The sequence below is a fragment of the Mytilus californianus genome, unplaced genomic scaffold (assembly GCF_021869535.1).
Source record: "Mytilus californianus isolate M0D057914Y unplaced genomic scaffold, xbMytCali1.0.p SCAF_12, whole genome shotgun sequence".
In the NCBI taxonomy this organism is placed as follows: domain Eukaryota; kingdom Metazoa; phylum Mollusca; class Bivalvia; order Mytilida; family Mytilidae; genus Mytilus; species Mytilus californianus.
The window spans coordinates 56,383,788-56,403,358 of record NW_026262604.1 but is presented as its reverse complement, the minus strand read 5'-3'; the positions used below and the strand labels follow the sequence as shown (position 1 = coordinate 56,403,358).

Genomic DNA, 19,571 nt, shown 5'->3' with positions numbered 1-19,571 from the left:
ATGTTTAGATTAAATATATATTCTACTATCGATTTTTCGTTATTTTTTCCCCACATCTTTTATTCTCATTGGCTTTAGCTGAGTAAAGAAAATGATCCCAGGTGGAAAAAGTACCAACTGAGCATCTTATCTTTCTTTTAATCACGTCTTTGGCCTTTAGCGCACGTACATATTAGCTAATTATTTATGTATTGCATGAAAAAATACCAACGTTCTGTTTTAAATAGGTATAGAATTTCAAGTTTATAGTGTCTCATAAGTCGTGTTTATGGCTGGATATTGATTGTTTTATGTGTATATAATTATATAATGTTGCTTATATTTATGTCAATCAATATGTGAAACTATTTACTTACTTTACTTACTTACTTACTTACTATGAACCTCCGGTTATTGACGGAGTACTCCATTTTGGGTAATATCATAATTATGCATATTTGTACAATATCAGAGTCATAATAATCCCAAGTAGTGTCAAACATGCAACGTTATTTTCCTTGAACCTTAGCGAATGTATACAATAATTAAATAAGGAGTTAATAATTATTATGTAAGGTTAATATACAAAGAAATCTTAATTGATCTTACCTGGGGGTCAGGGTTAATATGTCATTAAGATTTAAACGTAATACCTTTATAAAGTATTATAATTATATTGACATTTGTTTACCAATATATTTAATCGGGTTAAAACCTTAATTAGCCATGCAACCGCGAATCATTCACAGAAATATTATTTACGTGCAAACTATATTAAATAGCCTGATGTGCTGTTTTGTTTCCTTTATACGTTTCATACCTGGATACATATTTATCAGTGATGTATATGGATATCTTGTTTGAAGTTTAAATGAGTTTGAGAAATCGATTGAACCCAGTATCTAATGTAAACAACTATGTGAAAAGTCGATAGGTTATAGAAAAAAATGGAGGATAAATTACCCAATATTAAACCAAAGGTAAGTTAAATTAATGCAAAAAATAATTTAATTTGTAATCTCTGCAGGTGCGCGTTTTTACCTATATAATAAGTTGTAATAATTTCATCTTTCCAACCGATTACGTACGAATCATCATTTAAAATAACATTAAGGTAATATGTGTGGGATTAGTTTCAATATGGCGAGTTTGAAAGGAATCATGGTGGTGTAGGAATTAAAATAGTTAATACGGAAAATTCACTGCATTGAGCATACACTCTTATTCTCAAAAGAAATTAATAGGCTCCTACAAGGGCAAACGCTTGCTGACAAAAAGATCTTTCGTACATAAAATATCTGACGATTAACCTTGGTCATAAGTTAAACAGAAATTTTCAAGAGTTTTTTCACTCGTACTTTTTTAAATTTGTTTTACTAGTTTTAAGATTCACTCATTTTTGTTGACTTTTAGAGAAAACGCGTTTCGCAAATTGTTGTATAGATATTTTGGATTTTTGCGGATTATGTGTAATCTTTAAGAGTTGCAAATCTTTTAGATTACATGTTACCTTTTAATTAAAACTAAAATCCGTTAGTTTTGAATTTCATTAATAATTGGTTAAAACGCCTATTTATCACTTTTAACTGATCATGCTTATGCATGGGCAGCAGTCAATTTTGTCCTATATAGAACAAGTCTACAGTGGGAGGGGGGTCACCAGGAGTCTCGACAGATTTTTACAGTAATTGAAAGTAATTCTAAAGTAATCTATAATAGCTGCTAGTAACTTGTATGAGATTAATTTGAGGGTCTGGATGGGGATCCTTCATTTCTGTATTCTTTTAATTTTTTGGCCATTTTCCTCTTTTCTTTATACTTTTTGCACATTATTCTCTATTCGTTATATTTTAGCACCTCATAATTCTCTATTCTTTATTTTTTTTTTGGTCTTTTTTTTCTTTATTCTTTATATTTTTTTAATATTATTCTCTATTAAACCGCCTCAGTGGTCTCGTGGTAGCGTGTTCGCCTCGAGTGCGGGAGGTCGTGGCTTTGCACCCCGGCTGGGTCAAACCAAAGATTTTAAAATTAATATTTGCTACTTCTCCGCTCAGCACGCGGTATTAAGAGGTAAGAGCAAAGATTGGTCGGCTTGGAGTCAGAATAATGTGTCCGGGTAAGGTGACATGTCTCCCTGCTGACTTTAACCTTGTGAACTAGCCGTTAAAAATCCGACTCAGCGTGTAGGTCTAGTACAAAGCAATTACATTGACATGTTCTCGTCCTGAATAAGATTAATTTGCCCCTGGACGTTAAGCAACCATCCAACGTCATCTATTCTGTAAACCCCTATCCACACCCTCATTTATCAACCATCTACTAGTTCTTACAGTTTTAATCCTTATTTCCTGCCCTCCATCCCGATAGACCCCTTCTGCAGACTAGAACATATCTACTTGCATTCAGGTGTCCCAGGTCAAATTTATTCGTTCATTGTGTGTTAATTTACGTTTTTTGATTGAGTTAAGCCTTCCAATAGATATTTTATAGTGTGTTTTTCTATGATGTGATGTTATACTATTGTTTCAGAAAAGGGAGAAGGTTTGGTACCATTAAAACGTTTAATACCGCTGCAAATGTTTGCACCTGTCCTAAGTCAGGAATCTGATTACAGTAGTTGTCGTCTGTTTATGTAGTTCATACGTGTTTCTCGTTTCTCGCTTTTATATAGATTAGACAGTTGGTTTTTCCGTTTGAATGGTTTTACACTAGTAATTTTTTGGGGCCCTTTATAGCTTGCTGTTCGGTGTGAGCCAATGCTCCGTGTTGAAGGCCGTACCTTGACCTATAATGGTTTACTTTTATAAATTGTAACTTGGATGGAGAGTTGTCTCATTGGCACTCATACCACATCTTCCTATATCTATTAACGACACAAATAACGCACCACAACTTACCATATATGGTTGTTTCACAATTTCTTGTTTTTGCTACAAATTTGTAGAAATATATTTTATTTTAAACATAACCTTGAAATTAATGAAGAGTTTGCAGAGAATTTTTTTATTTTAGTGGCGACAATGGAGATTTTAAATACAAAAATCAAAAGTCTTAGACTTTTTTTAGTTAATTCAAAGTTGGTCGTTAGACAAGAATTCGATTCAGAAACTGAAAATCAAACGTTATTTTCGTTGTTTGCAGGTGAAAAGTTACACGCGACTTATGTTACAATTTTAACAACATTTTTTATGTTCTTGGGTAAAACAAAACGTTATTCCCTGTTCGCAAAATGCTTGAGCAATAATTCAAATAGTAGTCTTACTTTAAAAGTCCCTGACTGAGATATTTGCATATTACAACAACACTATTTTAGTCGCGATATTATGACATTTTAACTACAATTGAACATTCAATACTTTAGAAATGTGTTTACCGTAATAAGATATTTATAAGATATTTATTTATACATGTCGAGTACAGTATTTGATAGCGCCTATTTACATATCAATATTGAATGATCCAAATTAACAATAAACGTTATAAATCTTAGTTCACTAACATAAGGACATTTTCATTTGCTTTGCGAACTGCAAGGTAAATTACAAAACGGAGGTCCATAACACCTGACAAAATCAAACGCTCGACTTTATCAACCAACCGAATGAATGGAAAACAAGTGTTATATTTCTAAACATTATGAAAGGACTATTCACTCTCTATAAACGTTATCGGGTGGGTGATATGCAATCTAAATGGTCTTCCTAAAATAAGTTTTTCCCTACGAAAGTTGTCAAGTTATATTGTCTTAAGATGATGGGGATGATGAGTTAGTGTTTATTGTTCAGTGGCAAATATTACATATATCATAAGGAAAAGAACATTGTAATGTAATAAGAACCCTGCTTTATAATAGACCGACGTGATGAACCGAATTTTTAACATGCTATTTCTCAAGGTAGCAGTCCGCAGAATTACATACATGTATCGCCCTATACACGGAAACATTATTCCGACTTCGAGTCGACCAGTCTGGTTTTGCTCCTAAATGCCGCGTGCTTAGCAGACAAGACTTCCTGCACTCGAGGCGAATGCACGATACCACGAGACCCCCGACGAGTCTTATGAAAACAAGGTGCGCGTCTGCATATAAACTCATCATAGATACCAGGCGCAACATTTTGTATACGCCAGAAGCGCGTTTCGTCTGCAAATGGAGTACTGAATTATAAGTCTGGTATCATTTATAACTTTTTACGATTGGGTTGATGCAACTGCTGATGGACGTTTTGTCCTAGAAGGTATCACCAGCCCATGGCCAGTAGTCAGCACTCCTGTGCTGACACTGAATATTATTAATATAATTATTATCTGTAAATTTACTCTTCATATATATTTTTTTAATTCGAAACTCTAAGGTGTTTTACCCATTGCAGGCACACATGTAGAAGGCCAAATATAAAAATAAGAAGATGTGGTATGAATGCCAATGAGACAAGTCTCCACACGAGACCAAATGACATAGAAGTGAACAACTATAGGTCATCGTACGGCCTTTAATAATGAGCATAACCCATACCATTGTGTATGGTTGTTTGTCTTTTGGTCGTATTTGTTTTGCCATGACGTTGTTAGTTTGTCTTCGACTTATGAGCTTGAATATCAAAAACCTATACCACAGTCAGCTATAAAAGGAAAGCCATATTTGGCACAACAAGTGTTTCTCGTTTCTCGTTTTTTATATAAATTAGGCCGTTGGTTTTCCTGTTTGCATTGTTTTACACTAGTCATTTTGGGGCCCTTTATAGCTTGCTGTTCGGTGTGAGCCAAGGCTCCGTGTTGAAGGCCGTACTTTAACCTATAATTGTTTACTTTAAGTTTTTACACATTTTGACTTGGATGGAGAGTTGTCTCATTGGCACTCATACCACATCTTCTAATTTATAAGTCTTGTATTTTTTATTTTTTTCGTCAATGCTCATCAACGCCAATCTTGAATTGGCCTTCCAAATGTTTCAATACAAACACTAGTGATGAGTCTTCTGTACACGAAAAGAAAGTCTGGCATACTAATTTATAAACTTGGTATCATTTTTATTACTACAATTCCGAAAAAACTGTAATTTATTACATCTTGTCTATTGTAAATCATTGTAGGTCAAGCAAGTGTTCATAAAAGTTCATTTTCTGAAGATCGGTGAAATCGATACAGTGAAAGAGAAGTATACAGCCGATATTTTCATACAAGCAAGATGGCGGGAAAAACAATTAGATCACAAGGTAAGAGGAACAACAATTTAACAAAATATTTATGTGAAAGCATAATGCTATGTTATCATTGTATACTTCATTTTTTTTATTATTATACTTATTACATATCATATCTTATTATATTTATATTTTACTTAGAGGTCAATTAAAATACGGCTGTCAATTAAGAAAACATTGAAGGTCAATACATCATGTTTAGGTCTAACCTATTCCTCCTTCCCTGTCTTGAATCTATTTGTTGCATTGCAACTATAAATGTCATGTATAATGAGTATTTCTACAAAGATTTGAAAAGGATTCTTTCGTTAGAACTTTTTGTTGATGTTATTGATGTGTAAACTGGACTGCTCACTCACAAAGTTTACATAAAATCTATTCAGCTTGCGAGTTCATCGTTCCGGTTTACACATCTCTAACCTCTAGAAAAAATGTGCACAATCCTATATTTTTAGGCGTCCACGGGGACATTAGAATGGCTGTGTTGTTGGTATTGATGTTGAACTATCCTTTACACGCTTCCCAGAGAATGTAGTTATTAAATATACATGTACATGTACATGTATTGATGTTGAACTATCCTTTACACGTTTCCCGACAGAATGTAGTCTGATTAAATATACATGTACATGTATGGAAAATGTATCAATTAACAACATTGAATAGCAAACAAAACACATAGTGTCAGTAAATCGTGTCATGCTAAGATGTTTTAATCGCATTTATTTTCAGTTATTTAATCTAATGTAAAACATTCAAAAATAAAAGATTTCGTTTTAATATACCCTATTTGAATTTTACGTGAAAGTGAATATATTTTTAATCGCATTTGTTTTCGGTTAATCTGTCAAAAAATAAAAGAAATGAAAAAGTTTTAATGTAATTCTAATTGAATTTAACGGGGAAGTGAATGATTGGTTTTTTCTACAAATGAAATTAATAAACTAAAAACTATTTCGTTTTTTCTCTCTTTCGTCCTGTTTGTTTATGTTAAGCAGTCCTATTGTTTGCCCTGTTCATGCGTTATTACCTAGATATAAGAAGATGTGGTATGAGTGCCAATGAGACAACTCTCCATCCAAGTCACAATTTGTAAAAGTAACTCATTTTAGGTTAAAGTACGGCCTTCAACACGGAGCCTTGGCTCATACTAAACAGCAAGCTATAAAGGGCCCCAAAAATGACTAGTGTAAAACCATTCAAACAGGAATTACCTGTCTTGTTGTCTATCATACATGTATATCTTGAAGTGACCCGTGGCTTTCTAAATTTAATTTGTATATTGCGTATTAAGTTTTAAAGTTAAAGTACACCTTTTTTCAGAATCTAAAGCACTATGGATAATCTCATTGTTCGTACACCAAAAATGAAAATAGCATTACGTCATTGTTTGAATTTCCATTGTTTAGAACGTTTTAAACCAATCACAACGTTTTGGTGTAGGTTTTTGAAAATATTACCCAGAATGCATTAGATTCATAGCAGCATTTGTTAGATTTCCTTGACAATTCTAATTTGAAATTTGTTGATATCTCCCCAATGTAGAAATGTAGTTTGAACGACATTTCATACCACATACAATGTACACTGGTACCAAAACCGTCTTGATCTTGCAGTGTTGTGATAGGTTTTGTTCAATGTCGAATACCTCACTGTGACTTTGAAATGGAGAACAGCAATGTAGATGTACCGCTGCTCATTTGCTTTTGTATATATATGACATTTTCTTTACTTTATTCAAATATTTTAAAATTTAACTAAAGACTAAGTGGTAAACAATATCATACCTCAACTCTCTATAATGTAGTGGAAGTATTTTTCTTTATATTCAATGGCAATTTGGGACAAATAAGTCCTTTATTTGACAACCTTAAACAACATTTTTGTAAATTCAGCACATATGGTAAATGGGAGTAGATTAGAATGAATAGTTTACAAACCTTGCTTTCAAATTAACTGTTATAATGGATTCCCGGAAGACCATGTTAAGGGGACGACCATTTGATATTCTGGGGGGGGCCAGGAGGATTTGTTTTTGATCGGTTATTTATTTTTGTAAACTAAGAGGACAGATTATCTATTTTCTGCACTGTTGAAGCAAGATTTTTCATTTTCATTAAAGCAAGGGACTGATTATTTATTTTCACAACTATATTTATAATATTTGAAAACATACAATTTTTAAATTTATGTTTTATTATAAATAATACATGAATAGTCCAATCATTATGTACTATTTAATCAGAATTAATCATCATCATCTGTAGAAATGAATCTTCTGAATTCCCAACTGCATATACATGTATTGCATACATACAAGATATCAAAGTTTGGCTGTAATTAGTGTCTTTTAAAAGTATTGCAAATCATTTATGCCGAGCGGAGCGAGGCTAAAAAAATTTGAAGGGTTTTGGAGCCGCTGAAGCCCCCAAGTTGCTATAGAACTAATGATGCAAAATGTGTTTCCCATACCCTTTCTTAATCTGAAAATGAAAGTTCTGTTTTAATCATTTTTTGACAATATTTTGGTCTCAAAGCAACATGTATAGATTCAGTGTAAGACTTAAGTTTTTAGGAACAACATCAAAAGACAAAGATAAAGCAAAAATTTAATTCACATAGTTAAGTATGTGGCTGCTGTTTTTTTTTTAAACTCTTGATCAAGTTAATAACAAAATTACTAAATTACAAAAGGAATGCAACACTAACAGAATACAGAAGGGCAATCAATGAACAAAAGACAAATAAATAAGAAACATTGATCCCCAAAAAACAGGATCTACGTCTGAGGGAGAACAGAACTTGCTTCTTGCAAGACACTTGATGTGAAAACAATTTGATATGAAGACAAGCTTTTGGTTTTGAAATTTCCTACATGAGGCATTTGCCTGAATGTAGTTACTGCCATAGCTAATAAAAGTGAGTTAAGTCAGGAACATATATATTGACGGGACTTGACACTACCTGATTGTAGTCGATTTTATCGTCGTGCCATAGTTAATAAAGATACGATACAGAAACGGACATGTGTTAAAAACGGACTCGCTATTATCCTAATAATTTCTGATATTATCAATTAAATGTCATTCAAACTAGTTTTATAGTGATGCTAGTGTATCAAACTTGTATTCTGTCACTTCAAATTTGTTAAAATCGCAAGCATTTCATCACAGAATTGTGCAGAATGCAAACCAGGTAATAAAAAAATGGCGGCCATTGCCGCGATGATTTACAAATTCCCAAACTATTATAAAACACTTCACATCAAATAAATCAAACTTATTTTGGTAATTTTATATGACAAAATATATCTACTAAATGATAAAACTTGTATTTATTTACAATTAGAGTTATGTGGTTTATTTGTTGAGCAGTTCTGATAGTTTTTCAGTCAGACGCTACCAAAAGCCGTAAATCTTGGGAAGTCTCGGGGAGTCCGAGATTTTATCAATTTTATACTGAAAAGCGTATCAGATTCATTTCCCGTTAGATATACTGTTCCCAGGTTAAGTGTTCCTGAGACAATATACCTCAAGTTAAATGAAACCCATTTTTCAGACATTTCAAGTATTTTAAATAATATTTATACTTTTATTATTCAAAGATTTGGGAAGTGATTCCCGATTTTTTTTGAAAAAAATTGAATTTTATGAAGAATCTGGTGCAATCTCATGCTCTCAAATAGACCTGCCGAGTTATTTATTTTTAATACATTGCAAGTCAGGTTATTTATTTTCAAACTACCACAGAACAAACCATTTATTTTTGTGATTATCAAGGCTGAGTTATTTATTTTCAAAATCCTCCTGGCCCCCCCCAGAATATCAAATGGTCGTCCCCTAAGCATTAAGAAGAACTCTTTCTCCATCGTTAAGCATAATGATGATAATAGTCGTTCAGTGTTAGAATTCTAAACTTGCTGGATTCATATTTTTTTGTGTCTTCAATTTTATTGTCATATAATACTCTTACACAATTGATCAGTAATTTTACTATTTTTATTTATACGTTTACATGTACTTTTTATTTATACGTTTACATGTACTTTTTACTTATACGTTTACATGTACTTTTTATTTATACGTTTTTGTGTACTTTTTATTTATACGTTTACATGTACTTTTTATTTATACGTTTACATGTACTTTTTATTTATACGTTTACATGTACTTTTTATTTATACGTTTACATGTACTTTTTATTCTACCTTTATGTTTTCGAATTTGAAAAGTACATTTGTATTCGTACACTGACTAGGGGGGATTTTGAAAATATATATTCTATCCTGGTATGAGCTGGAACTAAATAATCTGACTTAACCCATTTCTCTGACGTCATTCTATTGTTCTTACAGTGGATTATTTTTCAAGAATCCACTGACCACTTCGTTAACTTAAGATAACTTATTTTATAACTTTAAACTTTTAACTTACGATTTTTTATCCTCTCAAAAACGAGTGGCATATGAAGGGTTCGAACTCGCGCGTATTTTCTTCATAATCAGTAGAGTCTTCAGTCTATGCATGATACCACTATACCACGAGTGCTCACATAAATCAATATTTAAATAACACTCTTAAAGCGCACAACTGTCAATACATGTCAATCAACTGTATTTCTATCTCAGAGATAATTCGCTTTTGTTATCTAATAAAATATATATACTATGTCTGGATTTGTTCATGTTCTTTTCAAATTTATTTATATCACGTCAACATTGAACGGACTCTAATTTGAGTAAAGTGTGATATATAAGCTACGACCGTTAAACTACTTCTTTGACTGTAAAACCAGAAACAAAATCATCGCCTTTAAATGAAAATGAAGTATATAATACCTCTAAGATTAAAACTATTTTTATCGATAAAAAAATTACAATGAAAAAATTTCATTCCGGATACAAGGTTCGAACTTTGCACTGTTAATATCACCGTTATGACATTCGTTACCAACGACTAGACGATCACAGCTACGAACAGCTTGATGGTAAGTTTATGAAATCAAGATAATTATTCATTGTACATCCGTAGCAAGAGCAATTCTGATGGGGATTCAGAATGCGTACCTCAGATAAAAGTAGTTTATTTACCGGTGAACGATATGTGCCAAATGTAATAACGTTAAAATAATCGTAACTTAATGAAACGGAAACAGCTTAAACAGATTTGAATATAATTGTTCAATTTAAATCGTAAGCACATAATTTTAATACTTTAGGAAAGCAACATGAATTTGAGCATTATGAAATTGCAGATTTATGGCATCTACCTTATCAATATTTTTTTGACTAAGAACGGCTTAACGGTGTTTAGTATTCAATTAACCAAAACATGTTGCTAAATATTATATATATAAATTTTGAAGGTTCTAAATTTTGGTAATTAAATTTTTTTAACTTTTCAAAACAAGATAAATACATTCTGTATATTAATATATGTCTTTTTGAATAAATTAAATATACCAAAATCTATTCAATATAAATAATTTGTAATGATTAAACATTAAATGAAATATGTATATACAAAACTAAAATCTGGTGTTAAAAAGGGGAGCTAACACCCCATTTAAGTTATCTTAAACTTATGTTAACTTGTCAAATGTCTAATTATAGATGCGAACCGTGTGGATATAATCATTTCCAGCTATTATAGAATAAAAAAGACAAAATACTAAACTATTTTTATGAAATATCGTTGATTCATTGTCAAAACGTAAAACAGGCAGTCGTTTTAATAGAAATGGGTTAAGCTAGAGAATTGATAAGAAGTAGTGGATTCGGAAACGATAATCAACTTGCGACTAAAGTCGCTCGTTGATTATCGTTTACGAATCCACTACTTCTTATCAATTCTCTACTACAAAATGAATGTTTTAAGATAGTCGACTATGCTCACAACTTGGCTAGACGTGGACCCATCTTGTGAGATTTTGGCATTGGGCATTTTTCCACCTTTAGAGACAATACAGCGATACCCATAGGTTTATCATTTTGGTAATTTCTTATATAATACTTGCTTTTTATTCATATTAAGTTTGCAATAAAAGTAATTCATTCACTAAATATTATTTATTAATACAGAAACTGAAACACAAGGTAAGCCTTGGTGTAACTAATATAATGCACAATATTTAACAGATAATTATCTAGTCAGTAATCCTGTGTTGATATTAATGGTGATTTTGACGACTGTTAAACGTTATACTAGACACATTGTTAAGTTAACCATTGGAGTCGGAATCAATGAAGAGCTGGGACGGGATACGTGCTCAATCTTAGAATTATTTGTTTTCTCGATTTCATTGTTTTACATTTATTAAGTTGGAGCCTTTTATGGCTTACTGTGCGGTATGGGTTTTGTTCACTGTTGAAGGCCTACGGTTACCTATTGTTGTTAACTTCAATGCCATTTGGTCTCTGGTGGAGTGTTGTCTCATTAGCAATCATACCACATCTTCGTATTTTTATATTAGCGTCCAAACTTGGGTTTTTATCCATCATACCAACAACCCAAATACGTGCTTTTGCTGACTCCAAAAATTATTGTTTGTTTAACAATTAAGATGAAGCAACCTTATTCATTAATTTAAAGAAATTTACGGGTGTCACACACTGGACAGGATCTGCTTACCACTCTGTAGCACCTGAAATCATCCCCGGTGTTTTTAGTGGATGGTGTTACTCAGTTTTAGTGGATGGTGTTACTCAGTCTTAGTGGATGGTGTTACTCAGTCTTAGTGTATGGTGTTACTCAGTCTTAGTGGATGGTGTTACTCAGTCTGAGCGGATGGTGTTATTCAGTCTTAGTGGATTGTGTTACTCAGTCTTAGTGGATGGTGTTATTCAGTCTTAGTGAATGCTGTTACTCAGTCTTAGTGGATGGTGTTACTCAGTCTTAGTGGATGGTGTTACTCAGTTTAAATGGATGGTGTTACTCAGTTTAAGTGGATGGTGTTACTCAGTTTTAGTGGATGGTGTTACTCAGTGTTAGTGGATAGTGTTACTCAGTCTTAGTGGATGGTGTTACTCGGTTTTAGTGGATGGTGTTACTCAGTTTTAGTGGATAGTGTTACTCAGTTTTAGTGGATGGTGTTACTCAGTTTTAGTGGATGGTGTTACTCAGTCTTAGTGGATGGTGTTACTCAGTTTTAGTGGATAGTGTTACTCAGTTTTAGTGGATAGTGTTACTCAGTTTTAGTAGATGGTGTTACTCAGTCTTTGTTTATCTATGTTGTGTTTTGTATGCTGTTGGTTTTTTTTATCATTTTTCTTTTTTTTTTTTGTCATAGTATTCAGATAGTATTCAGTGGCGGATCCAGGGTTGGAGGGGGGGGGGGGGGGTCCGGGGGTTGGAACCCATCCTTTTTTTGACGATCAATGCATTTGATTGGGGACATATAGTTGGACCCCCCTTTATCCAGGGTTGGGAACCCCCACCATTTAAAAGTGGCTGGATCCGCCCCTGATATTGCGAGTTTTTTCGACTAATGAGTTAATTTGAAATTCCCTTTGATATATTTCGCCAAGTTTGACATTAAGCACGCTTCTTTCCCACTAACAAATGTATATATTCAAATATATAGAGTTAGTAATAGTAATTGCACGAACTAATAATGATTGTGCACCTTTATTTTGTTTCATTTTAGGTGGTTGATATATTAATACTCAAAAATCATCTAAATAAATATTGTCTTATTTGTTATTACTGGTCATCCTATGGAATCTATTATTCTAAAATTTTATTGTTGACTATCTTTGAAAACTCATCTATGTGACTTTGACGAGATACGCTGAATCTTTTGCATTTTTAAAAGATTTGATGTGAATAGTTTTAATGAATTAATATTTGTCCAGCTCAAAATGTGGCAAATGGAGGGAATACTATAGCTGCAGTCATTTCAATATTCAATTTTACACACAACTTTTGTATCGCATTTTTTACCTGCAAATGGGTGCGAATGGAATACTTTTTATTGTCCCGTATGAAATTATCTATTGGCGCAATGGTAATGCAAATTTGGAAATATGCAAAACGTCAATACACTGAACACTAAATAGGCAACCCAACAATAACAAGTATTAGTCTAAGAACATAATCACAATACTTCCAGGATAACACATGTAAACAATAACAATCTGTTATTCACTGATTTAAAACAAGGGCTATGCAAAATGCCACCAAGCTGGGACGGATATCTTGACAACCGTTCTTATACCTATCATTCTTTGTAAATATTTATATACTAAAATTTTCACTTATACTTGTATTTTTGTTCTCAAAAATCTGAAATCAATGAATTGAAGGATCCACGAACATGTACCTTTTCTTCAAACCACGAAAATTGATAAGCATGTTTTAAAGTACTTTCACAGTACTAGTAAATGGTTTAATCGCTGGAGATTAATTCATATCGACACTAATTCATCTGTGTGATTGTTGTTCAGTTATGTAGATGCTATATATTATTAAAATAATGTTTACTTTTAGATTACATGAATAGTCCGTTTTATAAAGAATACAATTGTTTATTTGAAATTGACAAATGCAAAATATCATAATTTATTAGCACATTTTGAAATTTTGAAATGTAGGATATAGAATTACTATAAAATAAAGTTATGCAATTATAAAACATATAGACAGCGAATAACAGAGGATCTATTATATAAACTCGACGTTTTAAACAGGAAAACTTTAATCAAACCTAACATATGAAAAGGTAATTTTAGATTGAAAGATTTATACTATTAGATAATCACTTACTTTAGGGTTAAGAAGGAAAAAAATTCATAATGAATACCTCACCGATATTATATCCGGTTGACCTGTAAAAATATGTCAACATATCTCATTAATAATCTAATCGGTTGATTCGTATTGTTCATGCTTTCATCGCTTTAAAAAAGAATATAAATAAAGTTATTCAATATAACTGAGATATATTTTTATTTTTTTTACAATTTAACCTGGCATGCAATAGCTGTCAAATTCCTAACAGGCCTCGTCTTCACTAATCTGCTCCAGTAAAATAAGAACATGTAATGGTATTAATATGCATTTTGTATTTGTTGATATAATTTGGTATGTAAATTCTCATATATACTCTTGAAATCAAATCCGTATCCACACAAGTAGAAATATAAAAAAAAATAAGTTCAAAATGCACTAATGGGTTCACCTCTCGTTTTCGCGTTTTCGTCCTGTAGAATATGAAAGGCGAAAACGCAAAATGGCCTTAACCAGCCACCATAAAAAAGCATTGCTCCTTTATTTCGGGGTTTTGCAAGGTACGTGCAGCGATTTGTGATTTAATACATAGATATAAGAAGATGTGGTATGAGTGCCAGTGAGACAACTCTCCATCCAAGTCAAAATTTATAAAAGTAAACCATTATAGGTCAAAGTACGGTCTTCAGCACGGAGTCTTGGCTCACACCGAACAGCAAGCTATAAAGGGCCCCAAAAATTACTAGTGTAAAACCATTCAAACGGAAAAACCAACGGTCTAATCTATATAAAAAACGAGAAACGAGAAACACTTATGAACCACATCAACAAACGACAACTACTGAAAATCAGATTCCTGACTTAGGACAGGTTCAAACAATTGCAGCGGGTTTAAACGTTTTAATGGTACCAAACTTTCACCCTTATATGAAACAATAGTGTAACATCACAACATAGAAAGACACACTATAAAATATCAATTGAAATGGCTTAACTCAATCAAAGACATATTAACACCAGTGAACATACACTGAACAAATAAATTTGATCTATGATACAATGTAAATACAAAATAAATAAAATAAGGGAAGAATAATTAAAGTAACATGTTATACCGCTGTGAAATGTTAAACAATTTAAGAAAAACAATATGCTTGAACAAAAATATCAGCCATTTGCAATTACTTTAAATACAGATAAATGAAAATAATTGTGTTGTTAGGTATACGTGTACAGTTCAAATGGAGAAAGGAAATATTTTTACAAAATGAATAATTTTGATGTTCATAGTTCGAAGAAGTGAAAATTTATGTACATTTTACATTTGCTTTCCAATACTGGCTTTGGATAGGGATTACCCATTAAGAAAAAATGGAAAAAATTTTACAGATAGATCATTTTGGGGTTTTAAAATATAAAACAAAATAGGGAATAATGGGCAAACAAACATGGAATGTAGAAAAATGACTAAAAACCCAGAAGTGACACCCCTCCATCCAGACCCTCTTACAAGCATTCTGTGTAGAACTTACCATATCCAAGAAGGATATATAAATATATTAAGGCTGATTAGTGAATTGTTATAAGCTTGATGATCATCTATGGATTAGATGTGAAAACCCCCATCTGGATTGGAAAAAAAACCAACGGTTTTTATTATTTGGGCACAAAAAAAAAATAAAAGCGTATTAGATTATTAGATGTGTCAAAATGAACATTTAGAAAAACCCTAACAACTCTCTGATGGGTCCGTGGGTGGCCTGTTCCAAGGCAGAATTAATTCTATCCAACTTGCAACTACTTTCCAATGGCAACGTTAATTTCCCGCCTTTTCCCCTGTAGACCTACAAATTTTGTACTTTACAGAACCTACTTGTTCCTGTCCTGAATTAGCTTAAATATGAAAAAGATATCAGACACAAATAGAGCAAACTTATAAAATCTGGTCTTGTCCTGTAAACGATTTGTAAAATTTACAAAAAATATAATAATTATAGAGCATGCTTACTATTATAGAATATTGTTTAAACAATATGTATTTAGATAAATCATCATATTACAATAATTACACTTGAAGTAAATGTCTTGGATTCAGAAACAAGCAAAGTTGCTTAAATTCACAAATCGTTCGCCTAGTACACAAATAATACACTTATTGAGCAAAAACATAAATATGATTATTGGCATGCTCTGCAATAAATGTATAGATATGAAAATGGTAAACGAATAATCTTTCTGAAACGTGCTTTCTGTCTCTTGTTTCTTGTTTATAGTGGCTCCTTCATTTGTCGAAAAATCGAGGTCAAATACCAAATGCTAAACGGATAATCATTCTGAAATGTGCTTTTCGTCTCTTGTTCATTGTTTATAGGGAAATCGGGTAAAATATCATACGGAAGAAATTTACTAAATGTAACTTCTTGCTCTTGTTCCTCGTTCATAATGGTTCCTTTGTTTATCGGAATTTTGGACGAATCTATAAACGAAGGATTTTCTCTTGTTCCTTGTTTATACTGGTTCCTTCGTTTATTGAAAAATCTTGGGAAATGCCTAACGGATAATCTTTCTGAACTATGCTTGTTGTCTCTTGTTTCGTGTTTATGCAGGTTCCTTCGTTTGTCGAAAAATTGGGGGGAATGCCGAACGGATGAACTTTTTGAAATGTACTTACTGTCTCTTGTTCCTTGTTTATACTGGTTCCTTCGTTTATTGAAAAATCTTGGGAAATGCCTAACGGATAATCTTTCTGAACTATGCTTGTTGTCTCTTGTTCTGTGTTTATACTGGTTCCTTCGTTTATCGGAATGTGAGAGGAAATGTCAACCGGAGACGCACTATCCTCTGATGATTCGTCATTTCTAGAGGAACACGCACAATTTTGTTTCAGAATGTTTCTGAATTCTACAAAGCGTAGAAAATATATCAGAGGATTGAATATTGGTGGAACTAATAATGTAATATTGCCATAGTTACCACTTTGTTGTTGTCCTGTTAAAGCAACAAACACTCTTGGTACAATTGATATGACCAATACTATGAGAACTAACCCCAAAGTAAACAGGTTCAATTTAAGACGTTGAATTCTTCCTCTCCTTTGTACACAGGACGTACCATTATTGATAAACGACACTTTTGTTAAAAGTTGCTTTATTCTGATAGCCGTATTCATATAGATGAAAAATATAACAATTAAAAGTGACACTAATGGGACTTCTTTAAAAACCATGTATGTAAATGAATATTTGTTTCCCAAACATCCATATTTCACTTTGAACCCGCTTATGCCATTGATGATAACTGTGTACACGACACACAAACCGAACACCAAAGGTACACACTTCTTTTGTGATAAAACATTTCGGCAAGTATTGTTTGTCTTTGACGTTGCTAAAAACCTTTCAACACAAATGAATAATGTTTGACAAAGTGAAAATAGTATTGAGCAGTACACGAATGAAGACGTTATAGCGCATAAGTACCCCATGTTGACCCCCATTACTTCCAACGATGAGTTTGTTAGTAAAACAACTGTGAATATCATAGTCAGAAAGTCTCCAATACTCAAACAAAGCGTAAGAAAGTGAAATCTACTTTTCTGCAGTTTTTTCGATTTAAACAGTGTTATCATACAAATCGAGTTGAGTACGGCAGCACACAGACATACAATTGCTGTTCCGAATAGGTTGTTAAATTTCCAAACATCATTTCTGTACATTCCTGTCAGATTCGTTGTGTTCCCCATCGTAGACTCGTACATTCCTGTCAGATTCGCTGTGTTCCCCATTGTAGACTCGTACATTCCTGTCAGATTCATTGTGTTCCCCATCGTAGACTCGTACATTCCTGTCAGATTCGTTGTGTTCCCCATTGTAGACTCGTTCATTCCTGTCAGATTCGTTGTGTTCCCCATTTCTATGTTTGGGCGTTGTTTTTGATATAATTTTTATTATGATCTCTTTTCATACTATTTAGTAAAGGTTATATACTTTCAATTAAAAAGGATAGTACACGTGACTAACACATGTTAACAGGTGTTAAGTATAAAGTCTTTCTGGAGTTACCATAACCTTTTTTGGTAAGAAAGATGTCAAGACGTGAAAATCCAATCAAACACTTTTAATAATATCTAGATTCTGCATGTGAAAATTCACTGACGCCTTTGTGATTTAAGGCAATTTAGGCTGAAGTTGTTCTAAGTATGAATATTTTATACTTATAAAGTAGCACGATACGCAACATTGAGAGAGAGAGAGAGGGTGGGCTTTCGTATTTAGTTTAGGATAGAATCAAATAAAATAGTCAGTATTCATCATAGCAAGTCGCAAGAATGTTAAAAAGTAAATTAACACATATCTGCACGACTTGCTTTCGAAAGAATTATTCGGGAGTATAGACATCCCGCTGCATGATAATGCACCTGTCCTAAGTCAGGAGCCTGTTGTTTAGTGGTTGTCGTTTGTTGGTGTGGTTCATAAGCGTTTCTCGTTTCTCGTTTTTTATATTACCCTTTCCAAGTTTCTAAGCCTCAAACAAAACGTTAATATTTTTCTGACATTGACCTAATATTGTTCAACCAATGTGATAATTTATTTGTACGTAGCTTGTATGTACTATAAGAAACTAAAAGGTTATTACGACGATATCTACGATAGTGATCAAGAAGTGTTAAGTGAAGCATTCTTCGTTGGATTGAAACATACAATATATACCAGCTTTGATAAAAGTTTGGTATTACTATAAATTTTCACGTCTTCGTACTATGAACAACAAAATTATTAATTTTGTAAAAATATTTCTTTTCTCTATTTGAACTGTACACGTATACCTAACAACAAAATTATTTTCATTTACCTGTGTTTAAAGTAATTGCAAATGGCTGATATTTTTGTTCAAGCATATTGTTTTTCTTAAATTGTTTAACATTTCACAGCGGTATAACATGTTACTTTAATTATTATTCCCTTATTTTATTCATTTTGTATTTACATTGTATCATAGATCAAATGTATTTGTTCAGTGTACGTTCACTGGTGTTAATATGTCTTTTGATTGAGTTAAGCCATTTCAATTGATATTTTATAGTGTGTCTTTCTATGTTGTGATGTTACATTATTGTTTCAGATAAGGGTGAAGGTTTGGTACCATTAAAACGTTTAAACCCTCTGCAATTGTTTGAACCTGTCCTAAGTCAGGAATCTGATGTTCATTAGTTGTCGTTTGTTGATGTGGTTCATAAGTGTTTCTCGTTTCTCGTTTTTTATATAGATTAGACCGTTGGTTTTCCCGTTTGAATGGTTTTACACTAGTAATTTTTCGGGCCCTTTATAGCTTGCTGTTCGGTGTGAGCCAAGGCTCCGTTTTGAAGACCGTACTTTGACCTATAATGGTTTACTTTTATGAATTTTGACTTGGATGGAGAGTTGTCTCATTGGCACTCATACCACATCTTCTTATATCTAAAAACTGAACAGGTGTTCCCCAGACCCGTCAGGTTCAGGAGGGCATGGGTTGCGGGTACATACCGAATGATATTGCAAGAAAATAAAATAATAGTTTATTATAAAGAGATGTCAAAACCTTTCAAAAAGTTGGAAGAGGTTCTGCTAATCCTGACTTAATTGTCAGGTCTAGGGTGCACATGTCCAATATAAATCCCGA

General features: G+C 32.7%; 1 protein-coding gene across 2 annotated transcripts in view; it reads left to right on the top strand.

The window, feature by feature from the left end:
* The first annotated feature begins 688 nt into the window (after positions 1 to 688).
* The window catches only part of LOC127722062 (gamma-aminobutyric acid receptor subunit beta-like), a 29,226-nt gene continuing 10,343 nt past the window's right edge, over positions 689 to 19,571 (top strand). The window contains exons 1-3 of one of the 2 annotated variants that reach the window (XM_052228911.1): positions 689 to 959; positions 5,077 to 5,199; positions 11,267 to 11,281. In XM_052228911.1, coding sequence (XP_052084871.1) covers positions 927 to 959; positions 5,077 to 5,199; positions 11,267 to 11,281 — 171 coding nt within the window. In that variant the 5' untranslated portion in view covers positions 689 to 926. The remainder of the gene's footprint in view (positions 960 to 5,076; positions 5,200 to 11,266; positions 11,282 to 19,571) is intronic. The other variant, XM_052228912.1, reaches the window with a different exon arrangement.